The sequence below is a fragment of the Gallinula chloropus genome (assembly GCF_964237585.1).
Source record: "Gallinula chloropus genome assembly, chromosome: 3".
NCBI classification, from domain to species: Eukaryota; Metazoa; Chordata; class Aves; order Gruiformes; family Rallidae; genus Gallinula; species Gallinula chloropus.
In genome coordinates this window covers 117,353,902-117,376,848 of record NC_140087.1, presented here as the reverse complement: position 1 = coordinate 117,376,848, position 22,947 = coordinate 117,353,902, and the positions used below count along the sequence as shown (strand labels likewise).

The following is a 22,947-nucleotide window of genomic DNA, read 5'->3' as shown; positions in this document are numbered from 1 at the left end:
GGCTTTCAAATAATCACATGGTGAAGGAGAAATCAACAGCTGGGCCACAAAACTGCTACTTCACAAAACATTTTAATGGTTGAGAAAGAGGAAGGGGAAGTTAGAAATTTTTACCTACTACCTCTGGAAATAATCAAGATTCAGGAAAAACAGTACGGTGTTTTATGCAACCATTAAAGAACCACTTAGAATATGTGTGGTCCTTCTGTAATCCAAAAACACAGTATCAACGCTTTTGAATAGAGTTCTGAATATACTTTGGATGTGATTAGATACATTTCCACCAATCAGACTTTCAAAAAGAAGTTCTGATTTATTGGTCTACTGTGTTGAAATGTTTGAAAAAGAAAACACTAAGTGTTTGAATATAATCATCATAAATCTGAGACAATATAAGGATAAATCAGTCCAGATGGCACTGTGATAACATTTTGTGTTTCTAATCTATAAAAAAAGATGTATAAAGTTCACCCTCAGGCATATATAAAAGTGGTTGAAAACTAAGATGATAAATGTTGGATTCATATAATTCAAATAATTAAAAAATTAAAAAACCTCAAATAAGCATTTATTAACAGATGAACACACGATGGTTTCAGTATATTTTGCCTAACATGTTAAGTCTTATTATAAATTATCATCTACGATGTTACATTTTGACACTTTACTGGAGGTTTTTTATTATTAAGCACACCTTAAGGCTTAATTTTTTTCATAGCTAAGGATGAAATGGAACTAAATTTATGCCTAAAGGGTTTCATTAAAGCATATTGTTAGGAAATAAAGCAGGGGAATAGTAAATACACTAAGTGAACCTCTACCATAAGTCAGTCATTTCAGATAAATTAGTAAAATTTTTAGTAGTCTTAATAAAATCATAAATCATTTAGGTTGGAAAAGACCTTTAAGATGAAGTCCACCCGCTAACCCAACACTGCCAAGTCCACCACCAAACCATATCCCTAAGCACCATGTCTACAAGTTTTTAAAGACCTCCAGGGATGGTGACTCAACCACTTCCCTGGACAGCCAGGTCCAATGACAGACAACCCTTTTGGTAAAGAATTTTTTTCCTAATATCCAATCCCCTGGCACAACGTTTCTCTTGTCCTAATACAATGGCTAGTCATATAGCTGTCAATGGGGCTATTTCCTTCAGAAAAGGACTACAAGATGAAGGTGCAAGTTATTAAAACCAGCATCTCCCAGACTTTAAGTGGCAAGGGAAAGTTCCCCTTTCCTATTTGAAGCCTCTCTTTTATGTTACATACAGCTACTGAGGGTAGCCATATAGCTTTCAATAGGTCAATTCTTAGAGAAGGACCAGGCAAAACCATTAAGATGATCAACAATTGGAGCCCAACATCAAAGAACCGGGCTTAAAAGTGTTAACAAAATAAACACGACACTCAAATGGGGTTCGGGGCAGTGGGTGTGGTCTGAAAAACCTCAGATTGACTAGCCTTAGTCAATATATGGAAAATACTTTGTTTTAAAAACTGAGGGTAAAATATTACTGTTTGGATGAGCAATTAGTTATAAATCAAATTAATGCTACTGAGGTTCTATGCTTTTGAAAATACTTCTACAGAAGCACAGCCTACTTACCTTTACAAGAATAAGCAATTGAAGATCTTAAGCTTCTGCATCCTGATTTTACACCAGTTTTTCATTTACACGTTAGCACCAAATCTCTGACAATTTGGTGATTTCCAGCCCCCCTCCTCCCCCCTCCCCCCCCCCAAATAAACAGACTGTTACACAGTACATAGACTGATAACACCACCTCGTTATAGTCACATCTACACACAAAACATTTGGAGTAGGGACCCGTACAAAGATCGAGTAATCTCTATACAGGCCAGCACTGAATTCTTAGGGAAAGCCCCTACTTGGTTTTGTCTCCACCAGAACCAGAGTTTCCCCTAAGGTTATGACTAGACAACTGTGTTTTATAGCTATAGATAAACTTCACCTCTGTGAGCTTCTCTTATTCCTTTTTAAGCTACTATTATTTCTGGCTTCTGCATTACCTTGTGGCAATGAATTTATGAATTCAACAATTTAATTATGCCCTGTTAAAAAACTACTTCCTTGTGTTCATTTTAAACCTGCCATCTGATAATATAATTAGGTGCCCCTAGTTTTTATAATGAAAAAAGGGAAATAATTATTCCCATTCACTTTCTCCACACTGCTCATAATTCTAGATTTCTATCACATTCCCCTCCCAGTAGCCTCTTCCCAGGCTTTAGTACGCTGCCAATTCAGTTTCTCCTTGCGTAGAATTCATTCAGTTCTTTTCTAATTCTAGAATACTGTCTTTAAAGTAAAACGAGCACAACAGCAAAGCTACTAGTAACACTGTTTTCCTCATACACTAAATTCCTTGAAAATGTAATCAATTTTTGACAACTACTAAGCTTTGAGAGCTATTAATTGTGAATCTCAGATCTCTCATCCTGTGAAAATAAAGAGCACAGAGTTCATGCACATAACTTGGCTTCATCAGCAATGGATCACCCAATTCCACAAAATTCTTGGGTGGCTCTACACAACCATTATTTGATTTCAGTAAAGAACTCTAAGTAACTTTGCCATTAGTGAGCTTTATCACTTTTCCAAGATCCTTGGTAAATCTCACAAGTATCTTTGTTCTAGTATAAAAATAAACTATTTCTACCCTTAACTTCTCATCTATTATTTAGCTAGTATCTTGTAAAATGATCTCTTCCTTATATGACACAACATTTTGTAAAAGCTACTGAGCCACTAAAGCTACTAAAAAGTCACTACGCAATTTACTACTGGGGTTTCACCAAATTCCATGCCAGTGCTGCAATTACTTTTTAGCAACAAGAACCCAAAGACACAATTTTCCCCCCGCCTTTGCAGTCAGGTGTTCAACATAAATTATAATTGAAACAAAGCGTTTATCAATTAAATGTCAATACTACAGATTTTAGACATGCATTCTTCCAAGAAACCTTGGACATCGAGGTCCTGGAGCATGTCCAGAGAAGGGCAACCAGGCTGTGGAAAGGGCTGAAGAGCAAATCATATGAGAAGTGGCTGAGGGAGCTGGGCGTGTTTAGCCTAGAGAAGAGGAGGCTGAAGGGGAGACCTTATCGCTGCCTACAGTGACTTCAAAGCACTTTGTAGAGAGATGGGTGTTGGCGTCTTCCCCCAAGTGACAGGTGATAGGACATGGGGGAATGGGCTCAAGCTGCAACAGGGCAGGTTCAGATTAGACATTAGGAAAAAGTTCTTCGCTGAAAGGGTTGTCAGGCACTGGAACAGACTGCACGGGGAGAGGGGTTGGGTCACTGACCCTGGATGTATTTAAGAGACAGGTAGATGAGGTGTTCAGGGGTATGATTTAGTAGAGGACATGTACGGTTGGACTCAATCTCAAGGTCTTTTCCAACCTAGTGACTCTTTGATTATTTATAATCAATAGCTATTGTCATTAAATAAATCCTTATTTTGTGCTACATGCAGAACAAGAAATAATAAACTACACTGAATACTGTTTGAATAGATGAAGTAGCAATACTTGAAAATAATAAACACTTCTGCTCTTTGCCTTTTTTAATTCAAAGCACAGAAGAAGCAGCTACATATCATGAATACAGGACACAAAAAAAGGCTAATCAACACTCACATGATGACTGAATTTTGTGTTAAGCCATGAACGATCTAAATTGAAGTTACATAAACAGAAAACTAATGCCATTGGCAAACAGCCCCGTTCTGTAACATTCTATTTGAGAATCACTGGTTAAAGAGAGACGCTGAGCTTTGACAAAGAATGATATGGGAGATGACATCAACTTCTTTCAGCAAATGAGCTCAGCGTGCCAGCTAGCTGACAAATTAGCTTCTAAAAACCACTAACAGTAGCTTACAAAGTCACAGCTGTTATCCTGTTTTGAACAACAAAATGTTGATCTCAGTTGAAATGTCTAGTTTTACAGAAGAATTTGTAAGTGCCCTCTTTTTAAAAGAAAAAGACAACAATAAGAAACAAAGCAATAAGTTATACTTTTAAAAAGCACCAGGGACAGGCAATGACTGTACTCTGATGACTGTGACAATGCTTAATAAACAGGATTAAATATAACACTTGCTTATGTTCTGCTCCCTACTAAAATTAAAAATAAATAAATAAATATTAAAAACCCCTAGAGTCACAGGCTCAATAGCAACATAATTTCAGAAATATGAAAGCACCATAGTCACTAGCAATTTCTTTAGCTAACTCAAGAATTTCCCAGGATATTAATTTGATAGTGGGAAGAAATGTATCAGAATACTTGTAGGAGATTCCATTAAGTGAATCGATTCAGTTGAAAGATGCTAATACTCTACTAAACAGATATTCTACAATGCTGATAAAGTTGAAAATAATCACAATATTACTTAGCACTTGAACTGTTTAAGCAGTGATTTTTTAAGTAGTAAAGAATTAAATCTTCACTTTTATAGTAAACTGTCAGCCAGGCTTCTCTTTCTCAGTTACAGGGGAGTAACTGATCTATTAAACATAACAGACAAAATTAGTCTTCTGATGACCTATGACCCTCATCATTGGTCATCCCTGAAGCACTGAGCATCCCTCAGATGAAAAATCTGTTAACATTAAGAAAAAAACAAAACAAAACTAATGTTTCCATTTTACAGATGACAAAGTGAAGGCCAGAACAACTGACATAACTTCCTGACCATTCAAAGAGAAACCTGTGGTTCAGCCCCTTTGCTAAACTCACCTCTCAAGTGCAAGACTGCAGCCCTTGGCCAGTACAGCATTCTCTCTGCTTTTTTACAGCTCACTTACCTCCATAAAATTCCAATAACTTCAACATAATTACTTCTGATTTATGGTAAATGAAAAGAATAACCAAGCCAAGACAGATGCAAGCCAAGTACAAATTACTAGCCCAAAGCCAAGAAAAAAAGCTGCTGGTCAAGGCTTGGATTGAAACTTCTATTAGATATCTAAACACAGGATCTTAAAGACCTTTATTTAATAACTCTAACAGAAGAACTGTTTCTATCAACATACTTTTATATTTTTTCATGCTAAAATAGAGATAGTAAGTTAATGAACTAAAGATTGCAAGCACATTAAGACCTGAACACAAACATGTATTTTCAACAGCATGTCTGGTACTTACTTTGGAACAGGTACCACCAGCTCCAAAATTCAGACCCAGAATCAGTCTGTCCCTCTTATGCATGATCTCAGAATTCATCAATATACCTCACCTTGCTGTGTTTCACACTGGAGCACAGGGAACGACACTACCTCCTACCTGTGAGACACCTGCAATCTATCCAATAACCTACATAACCAGTATATGGCAGGAGTTTAGGCCATATGATGATTCTGGTTTTCAGGTGAAGGAGCCTTGCAGCCTTAGTTTATTACTTCCACTACTGTGATGAAACCACGTGGTGTCCATGAAACTACCCACTGGAACCTACAAAAAGTTGCGTATGTTCATGATTATAAAAGTGGACATGCCAAGTTCCAAACTCTTAATTTTATGTTTAGAAAACCCATAGAATGAGCTCATCTATGTACAAGAATAAAGAAGTGTGACACCAGATCAGAACAGCACTCCATTTAACCATGCCCTCTTTCTCTGAACATGGACCAGGGACTTCAGAAGAATCAATACACCAAAATTTAATTATACAGTATCTAGCCAGTTATTCTTAACCTTATCACAAAAAGTTTTCCTACACAGTAAGTACAAGGATTGAAGACACAGGTCTAAAAAGAAATATTCTTTAAAGTGTAACCCTGGAATTTTACATTTATACACGCAGTAACAGTACTGAGCACCATACATTCCTGCTGTGCTGTGGTTCTATCACAGAACTCCTGTCTCCTTCACTACAGAGGTAGAATTCATCAGGAAGAAGGATCCAAGCTATGTAGTAAAGAGGCTACCAACAAAAGATATAAACCACTCAGTCATTTTCTGGGAAGCTGGATCCTGTTCTGCTCCGAAATACTGAAAACAATTATTTTAGGAAACAGTTAATACTTATCCACTTCTTGTTTAAGCCATGGTATTTGGCTTATAAAAGTTCATACATCCATCACTGAAAAAATGAAATATTTGAACTTAGAAAGATGCATACATAAAACATACATTTTCACAAGAAGCACACCCTAGCTGTGTACTATAGAGTGAGTGACCAAGAGGTTTGAGTTTTGTCTTTTTTTTTTTAAAAAATTTGATTTTCCTTGTACCTCCACCAAATTGTATATCTGATATACACAACGTTTCTCCCTTCTTTCTGTGAAGAAAAAAATAAACTATTATTTGTTAAGTATTCACACAGTGTGACACGTCCCACAAAAGAGCACATGAAAGTTAGTAATTCTTCTTCATAGTAGGGTTTGAATACTGTGCAGGAAAGATGGCAGTCAGCCATACAATGAGCAATGAGTGATAAAAAGAAAATCACTGAATAACTAACTCTCAAGTGAGCAGTATTCATTCCATGCAAAGAATGAGTCAGGAGTTCTAGGGAAGGGGAGGGAAATGCAATGAGTTAACACTGTATGAGAATGCACCACATACAATGGGGCTCTACTAAGGATCACCAGAAACTTTAGTTCTCACGTTTCTGTGCTAATTTTATCAGATTATCTTTCCACTGTACAGTTTAAACTTACTTTTTTTAGCAGAAGAACATGGATTTAATGGGGAACCCCATAAAAAAAACCCTACTATCAGTTGAGAATAGATCTATTCGCAAATTCTTCAGATTTCATCTCTAAATTAGTAGGCAATCTTGTAGAAAATCTGCTATTTTAGTTGTCTATCTGTCAGATGTCCAATCTAGGACTAGTTGCTAATGAGAGTTGAAAGGAAAACCCTCAAAGAATTAGTGTTCTGTAAAATTCATGAATTCTAAAAATGTGTCTGGGCATAATAACATCATGTAATGAATGTCTGACTCTTTCAGTTTATTTCAGTTATTCAAAAGGAAAAATAAGCTTGAACTACCATAGCTCCTATACACAGATAAAACAGATATTTTCTGCCCACATCAGAAAATGAGAAGATTGAATTGCATTTGGTTATGAATTGGATTTGTTCTTCAATTAAAAGGGAAGAAAAATAAATCATACCAAAACTAAATGACAAACCAAATGCTATTCCATTGTAATTTTGTCCAAAAGACAACTAAATTTGTTATTTCTTCAACTCTTTGATCATTATGTTTAGCTTGTAAAGATGCCACTTACTACTGCAAATACTCCATTTCTCTACAGACTGGTATCATTTTTCCTGAAACTGAAATACAAACATTCAGCTGCAGAGCTGCTTCAAACCCACACTGGGCAAAACTGGACTTAAAAAGCAACAAAACATTTAGATTTTCATAAAAAGTAATAAAAATGTATTTGAAGAAAGGACAATAATTACAAATTTTACAGAATGAGCAGGATAAAGATGGCAAAATAAAACTGCATCTTCTGCCTTATTCTCCAAGCCCAACTTACTGAAGTTTCTTTTAAAAATAATAAAATATATGCTCCACTTAGACATAAAAGACACAAAATGTGAAAGATATTATAGCTCTTTTTATACTTAAAAGAGTATACATTTTTTTCTGAGGGCCTCAACCTCAAAGCTCATGCCATGAGAATGAATCCTGGCTCATGAGAAGCCACACTTCCTTTAGACCTGGGGATTCTGGCAAAGCAACAAACCTGTCTGGAGCACTGCTTGATCTTAAAGATCTGGTAGCATCAGGATCATGGATCACCTAATTGTATCACTAAGACCAACTACAAGGACCAGCTCTGGCAGCATCATTACAGGGTATGAAATCCAAAGCAGTCCAAAGTCACAGGGAATGTAACTGTTATAACTGACCTCAGCTAATGGATTTTTGTACAAATTGCTACAGGAATTAAGCTATAATGTAGATCCCACGGGGTTAAAATACACATTTCTTTATACCAAGCTTATAAAGTACAAAGGGCTTTTCTTATTCCACCCAAATATTAACCAGTCAACATACTCTATGATATGCAAGTATGTGAAACAGATTTATTTGATTCTTGAACTAATTTTCAGACAGATTGATAGTCTTGAATCTGAAGTCTCTTCAGGACCTAAGCAACTTAAAACCTGCAGTACAGAAGTACAATTCTCTCAGAAAAGGAATTTTTAAAGTACTAGATAACAGTATTTATCAGCCAGGATGAATTTGTGATAAAATGCTGAATTTTCCAACAAAACTGGATTTTGCTGCTCCAACAGACTCCTGTTCCAACCACTAATAAGTAATTTGTCCGTACAGTTCAAAAAGCAACTTGGGAACCAAGTGCCCATCCATTGCTATGGCCTGTCCGAACAGTCTCTAGGCTGTCCATCATCATCTTTTTATACTAAAATGTAGAATTACATCAGAGACCTGTGACCCATCACAGTAGATTCTGCCAAGGGGGAGACCCAGACCCTGAATTTTGTCTTCAAATGAAAACGTAACAGTTGACTTGGATTACAGGCCTACTAGAGATTTCCCTCACGGACCTAACAAGTAGATGCATTGGTGTACCTGCTTAAAACTCAGGATTATTTTTTCATCTAAATGGAACAGAAATAAATCATTAAAGGAATAAAATATCCAAATATTTAAAAATAAATATCATATACACTGTCTTACCCACACAAAACATTTCCTCAAAGCTGGTATTTGAACATACAGGCCTGGATTCAGGCAACCAAACAAGAGGGTCCTGCTTCTTCACTTTTGGAGTTGGAAAATCAGGAAAGGAGGAGATATGAGCGGAAGAAATTATTGTAATTTTTAACTTCTTTTTTTTTTTAAACCACCATTCAGTTAAGCAGTCTGTCAATCAGAGCATGACAAAAAGATGTCTTAAGAACTGACACCTATTTATCTCATCATCAATGAATGGACTGTCTACAAGTACTGCCTTTCTCCTGTAGATGTGAAAAATCAATCAACTCTCCAGCATATTCTTCTCAACCTGATTTAAGTTTGATTTGCTTCTATTCACCTGTGGCTAGCAGGTCCTGGGAGGTGATTCTGCCCCTCTACTCTTGTGAGACCCCATCTGGAGTATTGTGCCCAGTTCTGGAGTCCCCAAACATAAGAAGGACATGGAACTGTTGGAACGCATCCAGAAGAGGGTCACAAAGATGACTGGAGAGCTGGAGCACCTCTTCTATGCAACAGGTTAAGAGAGTTGGGGTTGCTCATCCTGGAGAACAGAAGGCTGCAGAGAGACCTTGCAGCATCCTTCCAGTACCTGAAGGGGCCTACAAGGAAGCTGGAAGGGACTTTCTAGACAGGCATGTAGTGATAGGACGAGGGGGAATGGTTTTAAATTGGAAGGGGATAGATTTCAATTGGAAGAAATTCTTCACTACGAGGATGGTGAGACACTGGAACAGGTGGCAGCTGCCCCGTCCCTGGAAGTGTTCAAGGCCAGGTTGGATGGAGCCATGAGTAGTCTGGTCTAGTGAGAGTTGTCCCTGCCCACGGCAGGGAACTGGAACTTGATCTTTAAGGTACCTTCCAACCCTAACCATTCTATGATTCTATTATTATTCTTTAGGTATATCTATACGGGTCATTTTAATTGCTATACAGAGGCAGTTCAACTGAGTCACTCAATTTCCTCAACATCCTCGTGAATGCAGCTGGGCTGCTTCTGCTACCTGCAGGGTAAATTTTTTTCCTATGCCTGCTGTCACCACGAAAAGTGGTCCATGGTTGTTCTTCTTCATCCTGTTGCAGGTTTTTTGATTTCTCCTCACCTTCAGTATTCCTTCACTACCAAATGGGAGCTATAACGTTAAAGTAGAAACTCATCAAAACCCAAAATTTACTTTTAACTCTCCTCCTTCTAATTTTATACCTTTCATTCCCCTCCCATCCTCTTTTCAAGTCTTTTTCTCATGAATGATCTTCAGATCTCTTCTCCAAGAAAAAGCCACAATACATTTTTAATTACAAGGGAAAACTTTGACTGTTGACAAGTTGTGGAAAATACGTAGATCCAGGTACTAAATACTTTTTTTTTTTTTTTTTAAGAAAAAAAGGGCATGGAAAGGTAAATGGGAGAAAGGATGAAACTACCTCATTTTAGGGTTCCTCCCCACAACCCCCCAAATGCTACCTACAGAACTGAGGATCTCGTACATCATAAATACAATGGAAGTATTTCATCTTGTATTCACTGCATAAGGAAATGCTACAGGATTGGGGTACTTGTTTGTTTGGCTTTTTTTTTTTCCCAAAAATAGAGAGAAGCAACTGTGATGATTGGGCACCATGCTGAAGTTCACACAGATAACAAGACCAGCCAATTGCACACAAATAATTAACATTCTTCATATTGGAATATGTGGAGAAAGTTAATAAAATTAAAAGCAACAACTCTCTCTTCTCTGTGAAATTCTTCAAATTGCTCATTTTTATTACAGTTCATTACATGGGGCTTTTCCCCACCCTCTTTTACATACTTTTATTGAATGGTTAGCTACATATATTTAATTGTATACTCCTCAGGGCAGTGACTATTTCCTTAATTGTCTGTAAAGTCCACTCCTATAAACAATGGTACTATGCAATGTTAAGTAATAAAAAAAAAAAAAGGGTAATGCTTTGTTGAGAAACAGTCATGCATTAATTACACAAGATAATCTGGAAAATACAGAAACAGTGGAAAAAAACATGTCTCTCTGAATCCATAACTTTAAAGCATGACTACCCAATGAATAGTTTCAGATATTCTATTTCAGGATTATATTTAATTTCTCTTCGGGTATTTAAAAAAACATCTGTTCTGAAAGTTACCGAGTGGGTATTGTTTACTCAGAAATTCTACAGGGTGTAACACCCTTCTATACTGTCAAATATACAATATTTTAAATATGCGTTATGGAGCCAATTGTTGAAGCAGGCACTTCGAATGCAAAGAATACTCTCCACATTAAAATACACATGAAAAATACTGTCCAGGAGTTAGATTATAAATCAGGCACAGATTCTAAATTCAGTATTTAATAACTATGCAATTTAAAAAAAAAAATTGGTTTTATTACTTACTGAACTAATTTCATGTCTTAAATCTACATTGCTGCAGACTTATACAAGCACAGAAGCTACTGAAACTGGTGTAATTTTAAAACCAGAAGCAAATTTTTATTACTGAACTATGCCCCTGAAAATGGGGTTTAATATGAAAACACTGACACCAAGTCTGAAGAGCACGAATTCTATGCTTTAGATTTAAAAAAAAAAATCTGTTCTCTAATCTTGACCAGGTTTGAAAGTAACAGGTCTGTATTTTTCCAGTGTAAATGTTGTGCAAAAGCTTTACAAACATAGATCTAAATCTGCAATTGCCATTACTAAAATAAATGAAAAATCTATAAGCAGCAGTGAAACTGGCATGCAAATAAAAGGACTGTCAAGACATATATTGCCTAAAAATAAGCTTACAATAACTATTTTAAAGACTGTGTGTGGTCTTACCCATATATTTTGGCAAGATGCACTTTCTCCAACCACAGCTAGATTCATCCAAAAGCAGTGGCACTGGAGAGTCTCTGTCTCACCTGTCAAACTTGAAGAACGTTGTTCAGCAGACCACCATGAGTCCATGGATAGGATCCACAGCACTACAGCAGCTGTTCTTGATAAGTGTTCGCTAACTATAGAGGCATATGCTTCAAAAATGTTCTGTAAGAGGATCACCCTTAATATTCATGTATTTAAAAAACAAACAGGAACAAAAAAATCTAACTAGACCAAGACTTTGAGGACATTTATGGCAGAGCAGTACCGGTGACTCCATAGCCATCTCTGTCAGATTCTACGAAATAATCACAGAAGATTGAAGTCTATTAAATCTACTGTATAACTTAACTAAATTTCTCAAAGAATTATGCTCTTCTATTTGCAAGCAATCAAATAAAACAACTAGAACCCTTAAATCTTCATCCTATAATCTAGGAAGATGAACTTTCCTCTTCTTGGTTCCTTTCCCACGTATGACACGGAAAATATTCTCACACCAATTTACAAATACATTAAGAGGGAAGGAAAGGTAAAAGGCTGCTTGACTACAGCATAGGTAGGATTCAGTGAAAGAGGGATGAAGCAGGAAAAGCTGCCAGGTTTAAAACTACATAAAAGAATGTTTCGATGACTAGGGGAAAAAAATATACCTAGAGGAGAGAGCTTATCTGAATCCTAGCTATATAAAACAGCTTTGACTGTTATTAAAAAGCATATAATCATTAATTTCCAGAGCAATGTGAATATTTCCTAAAAATAGGTCACTGCTTTTAACTACTGAGATCTGCTCTGGTTTAAGTACTGGTAGCATTGTACCCTAGAAGCAAGAAAGGCTCTAGAGAGATTACTTTCACTTTTCCCTAGATATATTTAGTGTACTAACTAGCATAGTTAGGATATTATTTTTCTTTGGTTTTGTCAGTAGCATGTTTGAAATAAATTTTATTAAGTGGTAGTGTATGTAACATTGCATTGTGGGTAGCAGTTTCCTGCCTTAACCTAGCCACATCCTCAGCTGTTATATGAGACAAGTTTCCCATATTTTCTGCAAGTTGACTTTAAAAAAAAAAAAAAAGAAAAGAAAAAAAAAAAGGAGGAGAAATCAGCTAGAAGCTTAGGATGATCTTAAACACAGTGCATTGAGTATTCAGAATGTGTGCATCTAATCAAAAGGGGGGGTGTGTGGCAATTAATGTACAGTCTATATGACAGGTATTTGAAAAACAGAAGAAAAGCAAGACTTGCCAGGAAAAAAAATATGTCAAACAGCAAGAATAATCAACACAAGACATATCTGACCATCATTCAAAGCCTGATCAGAAGTTAGATTACTTCACTGGAGAATATCTTTTGTATGCTATGAAGAGAGCGAGCTGGCACCTTAAGATGAATGAAAACCATCTCTTCCTACTTGTGATTATATGATATACTTGCTGATTAACAGATGATGACCAAGCTTTTAATTTAAATAACAGTGCAGTTTAAGGTTTAATTTGATATTTGGTAGCCTGTTCTTACTGTACAGAAAACATACATTTGCTTACAGTAGATAGATAACAGCATTTCCCCCCCCACCTTTATCTCCCCTCCATGCCCCCTGTGCTCAGTGGTCCCCAAGTGCTGTCTACATCAAACCGTATCTTACGTAGAAAAAGGTTGCAAGGCAGAGGACAGAAAGTCATTATAAAAAGGCAGCAGTAAAACTCAGATGTTCAATGCTACGCCTTCCAGACACCCATAATTAGCATTTTAAAACGAAGGACTGCTAAAATAACCTCGTGGTTACAATTTTTTATATTTTTTTTAATTAACAGGCAGCTTTGGCTTTGGCTTTAACAGAGTAGCACATATGTGATACCAGCATACTTGAAGCTGCTGCAGAGATGTTGGAAATCAGAAGTCTACAAGATACTGAAGTCCAATAATAAACGTTTCATAAAATGTGCAAATCTTTTAAGCCAAGCACTGCGTTAAATGCATTAGCTAAGAACCATCAGAAAGCACAGTAATATCCCTTTAAAAATATAATTATATTCTGAGTTATAAAAACAGAGACAAGGGGAGAAGGGGGTTCACTCCTTAAAAAAAAAAAAAGGTGTTGTTCTAGTGGAAAGAGATACGTTAATAACACGTACAATTAATACCTGCATTAGGACTTTGTGTATTATAAGAGTCAGCGGCTTGTTATAGTGCATATTGGAAAACTTGTAAGTAAGTACAATTTAACAGGTCTGTTGTCATACTGCTTTGTACAGAATATTTATATCTCTCCAGTTGTAGCATAGAAACAAAAAAATTAAGTACAAATAAACCTTCAGCAGGGTATCACACTGTTTATATACTGGAAGAACTTTGAGTGGCATAAGGCAAATCGTTTGGAAATAAAGCATGGCTTGAAAGTTTCAAAACACATTCCCCCAAAAAAGTGAAAGATGTAATTATCTTTTAGTGTTGCACTGTAATTGACTTGAAATAAAATTTCATTTGTCATCAAAGATCAAGCTCATAGTTTACCAGAGAAATTCCTTAGCATAATACTTCCTTTGTAAGTGTAATTGGACTTAAAGCATCCCCTACGGAACGTGCAAGTTAACTTAGATTTCTGTACATCTACCTTCTAACAAAAGGCTGTCAAGCATATGTCTGCAACTGAAATCCTGGTTTATACAGTGGATTTTCAGGATTCATGCGTCTGCTTCATGTGAAATACAAACTATACCAAAAGCTGCCACCAGTTTCACAGGTCTTGGGTCTGCATAAAGTTTAGATTTATAATATCTCTACACCCAAGTAGCAGCTTTTTTTTTTTTTTCCTCTCTCAGTGACAGTTTCTGCAAACTAATTCTAGACTGCTCAGTTTTGTTTTTCTGCTTTTAAGGAATTGTGCCTTACTAGATGAAGATTCAATGTAATGGGCTTGATCTTGACAGTGCAGGTGAAAAGTACAGACCATTAAAAAAAATCTTATAAAGGTATGATATCAAACCCCAATAACATAGCTAAAGAGTAACTTTGCACACACAAGTAAAAGCATTAAAGAGCCATTCCAGAGAAAGGCTGAGCACAGTAATCATTGCAATAAATTTTGAAGTACAGACTCCTGTAGGAAGTTCAATATTATAATAATAAATATGCGACTACAAACAAATTCTTTAAAACAATCAAACTCTATTCATATGAATGAAAACAAGTATTTAAGATCAACACGAGTTACCTAGTATATAAAAATACTTAATTTGCCTACCATCAAATAAAAGCTCATAAAAATCTTCAATGTATAGCTGTCGTTGAAGAAACATTGTGCTTACAATTAAAAGTTCCACAAATAACAGAGGCAGCAAACTCCACAAGCTTTTGCTACGTCAAAAGTTGATTAAAACTGTAATGTAATTACCATTCTTCCCATCATTTTTATATAATTAACCTTCTTCCATTGATGTTCTTAACCATTTTTCTTTATGAAAAACATAAAGAAATAAAAGCAACAAATCATTAGGAGAATTGAGTATCACCTTTAATTTACATGAGATGGGAGATGTGTAGAATACTTCTTTTTCGCTTTAAGGTAAAATTGAATACACCTGGCAATATCTAATAGTATTCAACGCACTGAATTAATATTTATGGTAAGGTAAATGGCACTGTTCTTATTAAAGTAGTATTTACAAACAGGGATGTATAAATATAAACTTTTATTATTTCTATATTTTGTAAATATATATGCTTTGATGAATACTTTACAAAAATCAAAGCACTATCTGTCATTTTTACTGAAACTTCCTTTCCCATCTTTTCTCCATCCCTGCAAAACAGACAGCCTGCTCTTCACCCACACCTCCAGCTATAAATTTCACATCAATCCTGACCAGTTTCTTATTGGGAAAGAAGACGACAGAGGAAAATAAGGAAGGAAGGATGGCAGCTTCAGAGAGATGTATTTTGTTTTAGAAATAGAAACTGAACAATACCTAGAAGGTGTTTCACACAATTCTTCTCCCATAAATATATATGGCCAAAAAGAGAGAAAAATTTAAAAATCACTCAGCTAGAACTAAAAAAAAATACTGTGCATCTGTGATACAATCAGGCTAATAGGAAAAATTCTAGACATAATGTCCAAGGAGGCAAAAAATAAGATACTTTCTGAAAGATGTTTCCAATTTTGTTCTGAATCTGAGTGAGCAAATCAAGACTACTAATACACACTGTCTGTGCACATTATTCCTTACTACACACAGCATTTTGCAATTTATTTCAAAGCCTCTATTATAAACAAAAAAATACTGCTTTTGTTAACCCACTCCGTACTGGTACAGTAAAGGCTTATATTACACTATCAAAGTCATAGTTACAATATGTTAAGTATATAAAAAAATATTATACGCACATGCAAGCATATGATATTAAGTATTTAAAATCTTACATATGCATCACATTTATGTTTCATTTTAAAAACCAAGTGTTAACATTAACTGGTGAATAAAGTTATTTATAGTCTCCCCAAAAGTCTCTGACTGCTCTATTTCTCTTAAACACTGAAACGATAATAAGCAATTAACGTGAGCGCAATCAAAACCTCCCAACTCTCACAGTTCATTCTGTTATGCAGCATCTATGTTAAATCCCAGCAATACCAGTATTCAAAAGCATCACTCAGCCTGCTGTACACAACCACTTATCATATCCAAATGACAGATTATGCCCCAAATCGAACAGAAACATAATTGCCCTTAATTTGCATCATGTAAAACTGCCAAGTAGTTTTGAAGGCATGTAAAGCAAGGCAGACACGATTTAAGATTTGCAAAGGAATCCCCAGCCTAACGCTTCTGTGACAGCCAATTACAGCAAAAAACACAAGCCCAACAAGCAGTCTGCTACTAGACCTTAAGGAAAGGTAAAGTTTCTTACAATGAGTTACAGATTCACAAGTAGAGGAAGACAAGGAGAAAAAGTAAAACAGAAGGAATCCAGCCACCCAGCAAATGTGAAGCAGACCCAAGATCGTGATACAGTCCAAAGATGTAAATTATTGTAAATCATCACTGTTGTTCAGAATTTCACACAGCCACTCATGCCAATTTTGCTCACTTTTCCACAGGCACAATAATGGAGTAGGGTGAAGGAAGGGGGGAGAGGAAAAAAATTTAAAAAAAAAAAGAAGACAAGAGAAAAAGGAGGGGGGAAAGAAGAGTGGGGGGAACCTGAACTGAGAGTACAAATAAAGTTCTGCTGTCCATATGCTTTAACTGTACAGAAGTTTGGGCTCTTACAGCATTTTGTACTCTCTCCAAATCCTCATGAGTCACAAAAATTAAAAAGCTATATCCTTCTGGATGCCAGGAAGGGCCTTACCACGGGCCTTTTGTCAAAATATATTAAAAAAAAAAAAAGGGGGGGGGGTGGAAGAGAGAGAGAAAAAAAAAAAAGAAAAGGAAAAAAAAAAGGAGAGAGAAAGAAAAAGCCACAGTGTAGGCAGTCCTACTTGGAGTCCTCTGATGTCACAGCCACATGACTCGCTCGCTCCAGTAACAGTGCTTGCAAAAAAAAAAAGGAGTTTTAAAGCTTTTGCTTTTTTGGATTGTGTGAATGCTTCATTCGCCTCACAAACAACCACAGAACCACAAGTGCGGTGCAAACTTTCTCCAGGAGGACAGCAAAGAAGTCTCTGGTTTTTAAATGGTTAATCTCCGCAGGTCACTACCAGCCACTGAGACCAACAGAGTCAGTAAGTGCTCTCTAACCACAGTCTATGCAGTAATAGTAGGTCCTTCAAATATTTGCTCATTCTCTTTTTTTTTTTGTTTTGTTTCCTTGCTTTTCACATCTTACCAGTGCTACACAATTTTTTGACAGGGAAAAAACCAACTATAGAGTCTATGCGATCCAGGAACCCTGTAAAACTAAAACAAGGTTTGGCTATGGTTTGTGTTTTCAGTTTGAGGATCCAAGAAGTATTTACACCAGAAGGTGAAAGCTCTGCGTGAACCGAGAGGGACTATGGCATCAAACAGCCTGTTCAGCTCAGTGACACCATGTCAGCAAAACTTCTTTTGGGGTAAGTGCTGCAATATTTCAGCTTCTGTTTTCCATTGTCGGGAGTTTTCTTGCTTTTAACAATGCTGCTTTACAGTTACCTAAGCAAAAACTTGCTGAATGGGATGGCAGAGTGTTAAAATACTTGGTTGGGGAGGGGAGGGGGGGAGAGAGTCACTGTAAATAACTTCTGCAGATTTATATGAACAAATTTGTTAGCTGACAAGCTGAGCAAAATGAAGTTGGTGGCTTAGTCTTTAGTGTTTGACAGCAGGTGAGCTCAGCTGTCACCTGGGTCAAGGTGCAGCTACACAAGCGCAGAAGAGTCTGATGGAATCTAGTACAACGTTTAATGTTATCTTAGGGGAAAAGATAGAGTATTTAGTGAGTTAACGACAGCACAGGATATCTTATGAAGAACTCTGGTGTAAAGCATAACACTTAGATGTATCCACTGTAACCAGTTAATGCAAGATATTCTAAGAGACTTAAATGGTATGACTTAAGACTGCTTATTCTCCAAACCTGATGAAAAAGAGTAGCATGTAGCATATAGCAGACTATCCTACCCCTAATCTCCCCACCGCTGTTCCAGACATCTTAGCATATATATCAGATGAAGTTATCAAGGGAAATCTGCAGCTCTCTAGTCTTTTGTTGTCCTCATTTCACAGCAAAGCATGTTTGATAATATACTCATTTGTAAAAGCAAATTCTTCTCATTACGCTTATAATGAACAAGGCAAAACATTCATGCTTAAAAATATTAAGCTATGAAATTAAAAAAAAATCCACGATTTAACATGCTGATGAATTTAAGCTTTAATTGAAAGTGGGGTTTTAAAAACTTTGTGGAAGAGCACTGCCAACTATTTATTTCAATATTCAGAACTGTAAACACAGATCCCTTTAAGAAATCATAGGTGTATACTGAGGTAATTATTTATATTCACTATGTCCATAAAAATCATAAATATCCCATAAAATTGCACCTCTATCATTGCTTACTTTGAAAAGCTTCTTCCCCCCCAGACACAGTCTTAAAATCAGTACAGAGCACCTCACTCAAAACAGTAAATAAAAGTGAATACAGTTTAAGTGATTCATCTGCGAGTAAAATAGAGTTATATTCTAAAGCATGTTGGAAAATGCTGTATTCTAGTCCTAGATGAGTAGTAAGTATATTCAAATTCATTTTTTTCAAGCCACCTTTTTCTGAGACGGACCATGAAAACTAAGTGAAAAAAAAAAAGATGAAGGAAAAAAAAAAGATCTGCAAACTTACAAGATTTTCTTAATGGTGTCCATCATGTTGAAACTATGTTGGGACCATAGCTAGACCTATTTCTTTTTCCTCCCCTGCCCCTCTTCTAAGAAAAACAACAATGCTAGACCCATTTTCAGGATAGACATCCCGATTAAGCCGGTATTGTAATGAACTGATGATGACTGGAGATCTTTTTACCCCTCCTACTTCACACGCTTTGACTGGTTCCCGGTTAAGCACATGAATAAACTGTAAGACCATGTGTAGGAAAAGAAATGAAGAATAACTTCTTCCAGACGAGAAGCCAATTTAATTTATGATCTATAGATACCAGAAGAGATAACATAACCCATGGCTGGTCATGTAGCTACACTAAACCGAACGCTGCACTGAACTGCTAACGCGAAACTGGTAAGCAGCTTTTCCACCGAAACTGCTGTCTTAATGAAGCACAGCAGAAGCGTAGCCAGACCACATTATCCCAGTGTTTACAACAGGAAATACAGTTTACATGTATAGGGACTTTCTTCTGCTTTTACTTCCAAAAGAGATTAGAAGAAATTTAGTTGGCTAAAATTATCAAAACACAGAGTGCTGACTGCTTAATTCATCTACTTTTGATCATTCCTAAGCGAGCAAGATAGGCTGTAAGGTGAATAATACTTTTCCCCAAACTTCACTAAATAGGGTCGGGTACACAAATTGCACTTTGGACACAAACAAGGGATGCAGGGAACTACAAAATCTCATCAACTCTATCCATACATACACAACAAAACTTACGCTAAAAACAAAACAAAACAAATTTCATAATGATATATAAACATATATTATAAAAAGGAGATAGAGTATATTTTTAAAAGACCAAAATTCAGAAGACCCAGATTACTCATGAATTTGCCATTTCCTACCAATGGTGCAGTAGTACATCAGAATGCACGATCTATTCCTCCTTTCTGTACTGTCTGTATCGCTTCCTCCTCCCGTCCCCACCTCAGTCCTTCCAGGACTCATGAATTTCATGTTGTTTCTCTTCAAGAGTTAACTGATGAAACAATGATGAATAATAACGGGGGAAGGAAAGAGCACTATGATGATTAACTTGCATGGTTGCTAATCTATGTCATTAACTGCATTGCTGAAAATTCCTGCTTCGCTTATATTTGTCTGCGTATTTTTGACTTTATATGAAAGGGAAAACAGGAGTAGTGAAAAGGAAGGAGCGTTTCCTAATTAATAAGAACATACACAAACACACAGAGCCCTCTACTATGTAGTACATTTGAATTAACTAGATACTATGTTTCATATCATGTATTTCTGTCTAATGCCATACACAGGTTTTGACTGTGTCATGCCTACTTAAATCTTTTAAAGTTTTTAAATATACATGCATTCATTTCAACCAATAATTATATTCATATACGGCTATTATATTCATATCTATATCATCCGAAGAAAAAAAATGCTCAAAATAAATACTATGCAAGAAAAACCCCAGTGTATTTATTAGAAAAATTGGTAAACATTATTAAAAGAAAGTATTTCAGAGAATAAAATACTCCTGAAATGCATTCCACAGGTTACAATTTAAAAAAAAAAAAAAAAAAAGCTGTTTAAAATACATTCTGTGCATATTCATAGGAGATTTCACCAAAGAAAGAAATCAGATCAAAGCCTGGCTGATAGTTTAATCAATTATTTCACATGCAACTTCTGGAAGCTGATGCCAATCGGCTGACATGGCAAATCTAAACAAAAGTCTTGAAGTCAACAACTACGAAAAAAATAATTTAGTCTGCTTGTATTAAAATACTCCTCAGTCTTTTATTCATCAATAAAACTAACCTTTTGTAGATTTTAATTTTCAACTGCTTTACCATTTGGGAAGGAATCTTAGGGTTTGTTTTTTATTTTATTTTAATGAAGATATAGATAAGAGAGAAACAGATCCTTTTTGATTATCTATCTATCTAAAGCAGAGGCTTTCTGTACTTTCCAGTTCTGTTTAACATATTTACATTATTGTGAATGCTAAGCAAAAAATCTCAGGAATCACTACCCCTTGCATAAAATACAAGTCAAAATACCAGGACTTTAAAAAAGTAATACTGAAAACTATACAGTAGTGACTATTCTCACATGCATTAAGAAAGCTGCAAGCTTCTCAGGCTTTCGGTGTATGAAATCCCTAAACCATGCAGAATTGCTCTACAACACTTATGGGATACTTAGGCAGGAAAACACCCTGATCTTTTTAGTTATCTGTCTCAAATTAGCTATTAATAGCCAATATTGTTAAAATCAACTACACTGATATAAAATCCGCTACGATCGAAATGTTCCAGTTAGTTAGAAGAACATCGAAACATCTGATGGCTAAATAAACTAGGGAGGGAAAAAAAAAACCCCTAACTCATTAGGGGCACTAAGATTTTATCAAACATACAGGATTAATCTCTATTGAATAGAACCATTCACAAATCAAAACTTACTCCACTTCAATACTTTCATGCAGTGCTAATCAATTACAACCTTTTCTAGTTATTCGAAATCCATGTGCTTTTAATTTTATTCACTGGTGGTCTAAAATATAATATTCAGGCCAAGCTAAGTCATTCTGTATTGCAACTTTGCTTTTTTTCAATAAATATTCATCTAGAGGTTTTTCTTAGAGAGAACTGCTCATATGAAGACTGTGGTAATATTTTTATACTGTACCTCCTTGTTGAAGCAAAAGGTTAGGGGTTACCTAAATACCTCAACTGTATATACAAAAAAAGGAAAAGGTAAGTATTCACATGAAAAATCCAAAGGGACTATATTATTTATTTTTGCATTTCCTATGATTAATGATGCACCAGTGCATACTTGAAAACTGAAGTCAAAATAGGGTAACACCTCAAATTCCTTTACAAACTGTACAAATATCAAACTTCCATGCTGTATTAACTACTCTACCAGAAATATTTAAAGGCTCTGCCACCCCACATTAAGAGCATAACAATAATACTGAAATTCCTCTTGAGCAGTGCGATTTCTTGGTCACGGACAGGCTAATGTTAATCTTAAAATTGCACTCTAGACCTTTACTTTTCCTGACGGCTTTTCAGAACACAGTTGTACTTTTTATGAACAACAAGAAGCTCAGAGCAGTCTTAGGTAAATAATGAATATCTAATAGCATAGCCAAGTAAGTATAAAGGGAAAAATAAAGCAGTAAGTTCTTGCAAAGGATGCTAACCGCGCAGTGCAGAGAGGGCAAACAGGAGCTTGATAATAGCTGCTTAAGGACACACCTTGCAACACACACCCATCGATGGGTAGCATTAATAAAACCAAGAAAGGCTTTCTAAATCTGTAAGTTAAACACAGGAAGCTGAAAACAAGCAAAAAGTGGCATTATTTTATGCACAAGTCCAGCACACTCAGATGGAAATAAAAGCAGAGAGGGAAGGGAGGAATTCTCCCACAGTTGTGAGGCTGCAAGGGTGCTGATCACCCACTTTTCTCCTCCTTGGCTGCTACAGGAGCCAACAGCAGCTGTCAGTGCTGGGTACCTCTTGAAAAAAACTCAGGCTACGTGTATGTTTTAACCTTATAAAAATCAATATTGTATGTTGTAGGTGATGGAGTTGGTTCTTAAAACTCATTAAATACACTCCATTAATAAGAATTACAATAAATTGCATGTTTAATATGCCCTAGAGTATATAGTATTTTAATTAACACAGCCTCAAGATAAACAGTGAGTTTAAGATGGTAAAACCTGAAGCATTTTCAAGTCTGAACTTCGGCGCTGAGAGAATCTGTGTTTCATACAGTTAAGAAACTGCAACATGAAAATAGTCAACTATTATTATAAACCGTAAAAAGTTAAGTTGCCTGAAAGGAACAGATGTAACATTCTAATAAGTGAACTCAAAAATAAATTAGTAAACCGTGCGCTGTGTCAAAGAGCTTTCCCCTGTAAATTTTGCCAGACTTCTGAACTGACCTCAGGTTTTCATCCAGGGACAGCAGATACCCACAAAATGCAGAAAACATCTACCTCC

General features: G+C 36.0%; 2 protein-coding genes across 4 annotated transcripts in view; one reads left to right on the top strand and one right to left on the bottom strand.

Annotated features, from left to right (window-relative positions):
• The window catches only part of SUPT3H (SPT3 homolog, SAGA and STAGA complex component), a gene marked incomplete at its 5' end in the record, with an annotated part of 260,064 nt that overhangs the window by 211,672 nt on the left and 25,445 nt on the right, over positions 1 to 22,947 (bottom strand). The window lies entirely within an intron of this gene.
• The window catches only part of RUNX2 (RUNX family transcription factor 2), a gene marked incomplete at both ends in the record, with an annotated part of 222,476 nt that continues 217,118 nt past the window's right edge, over positions 17,590 to 22,947 (top strand). The window contains one exon of the mRNA XM_084261716.1: positions 17,590 to 17,647. Within this exon, the coding sequence (XP_084117842.1) occupies positions 17,590 to 17,647 (58 nt within the window). The remainder of the gene's footprint in view (positions 17,648 to 22,947) is intronic.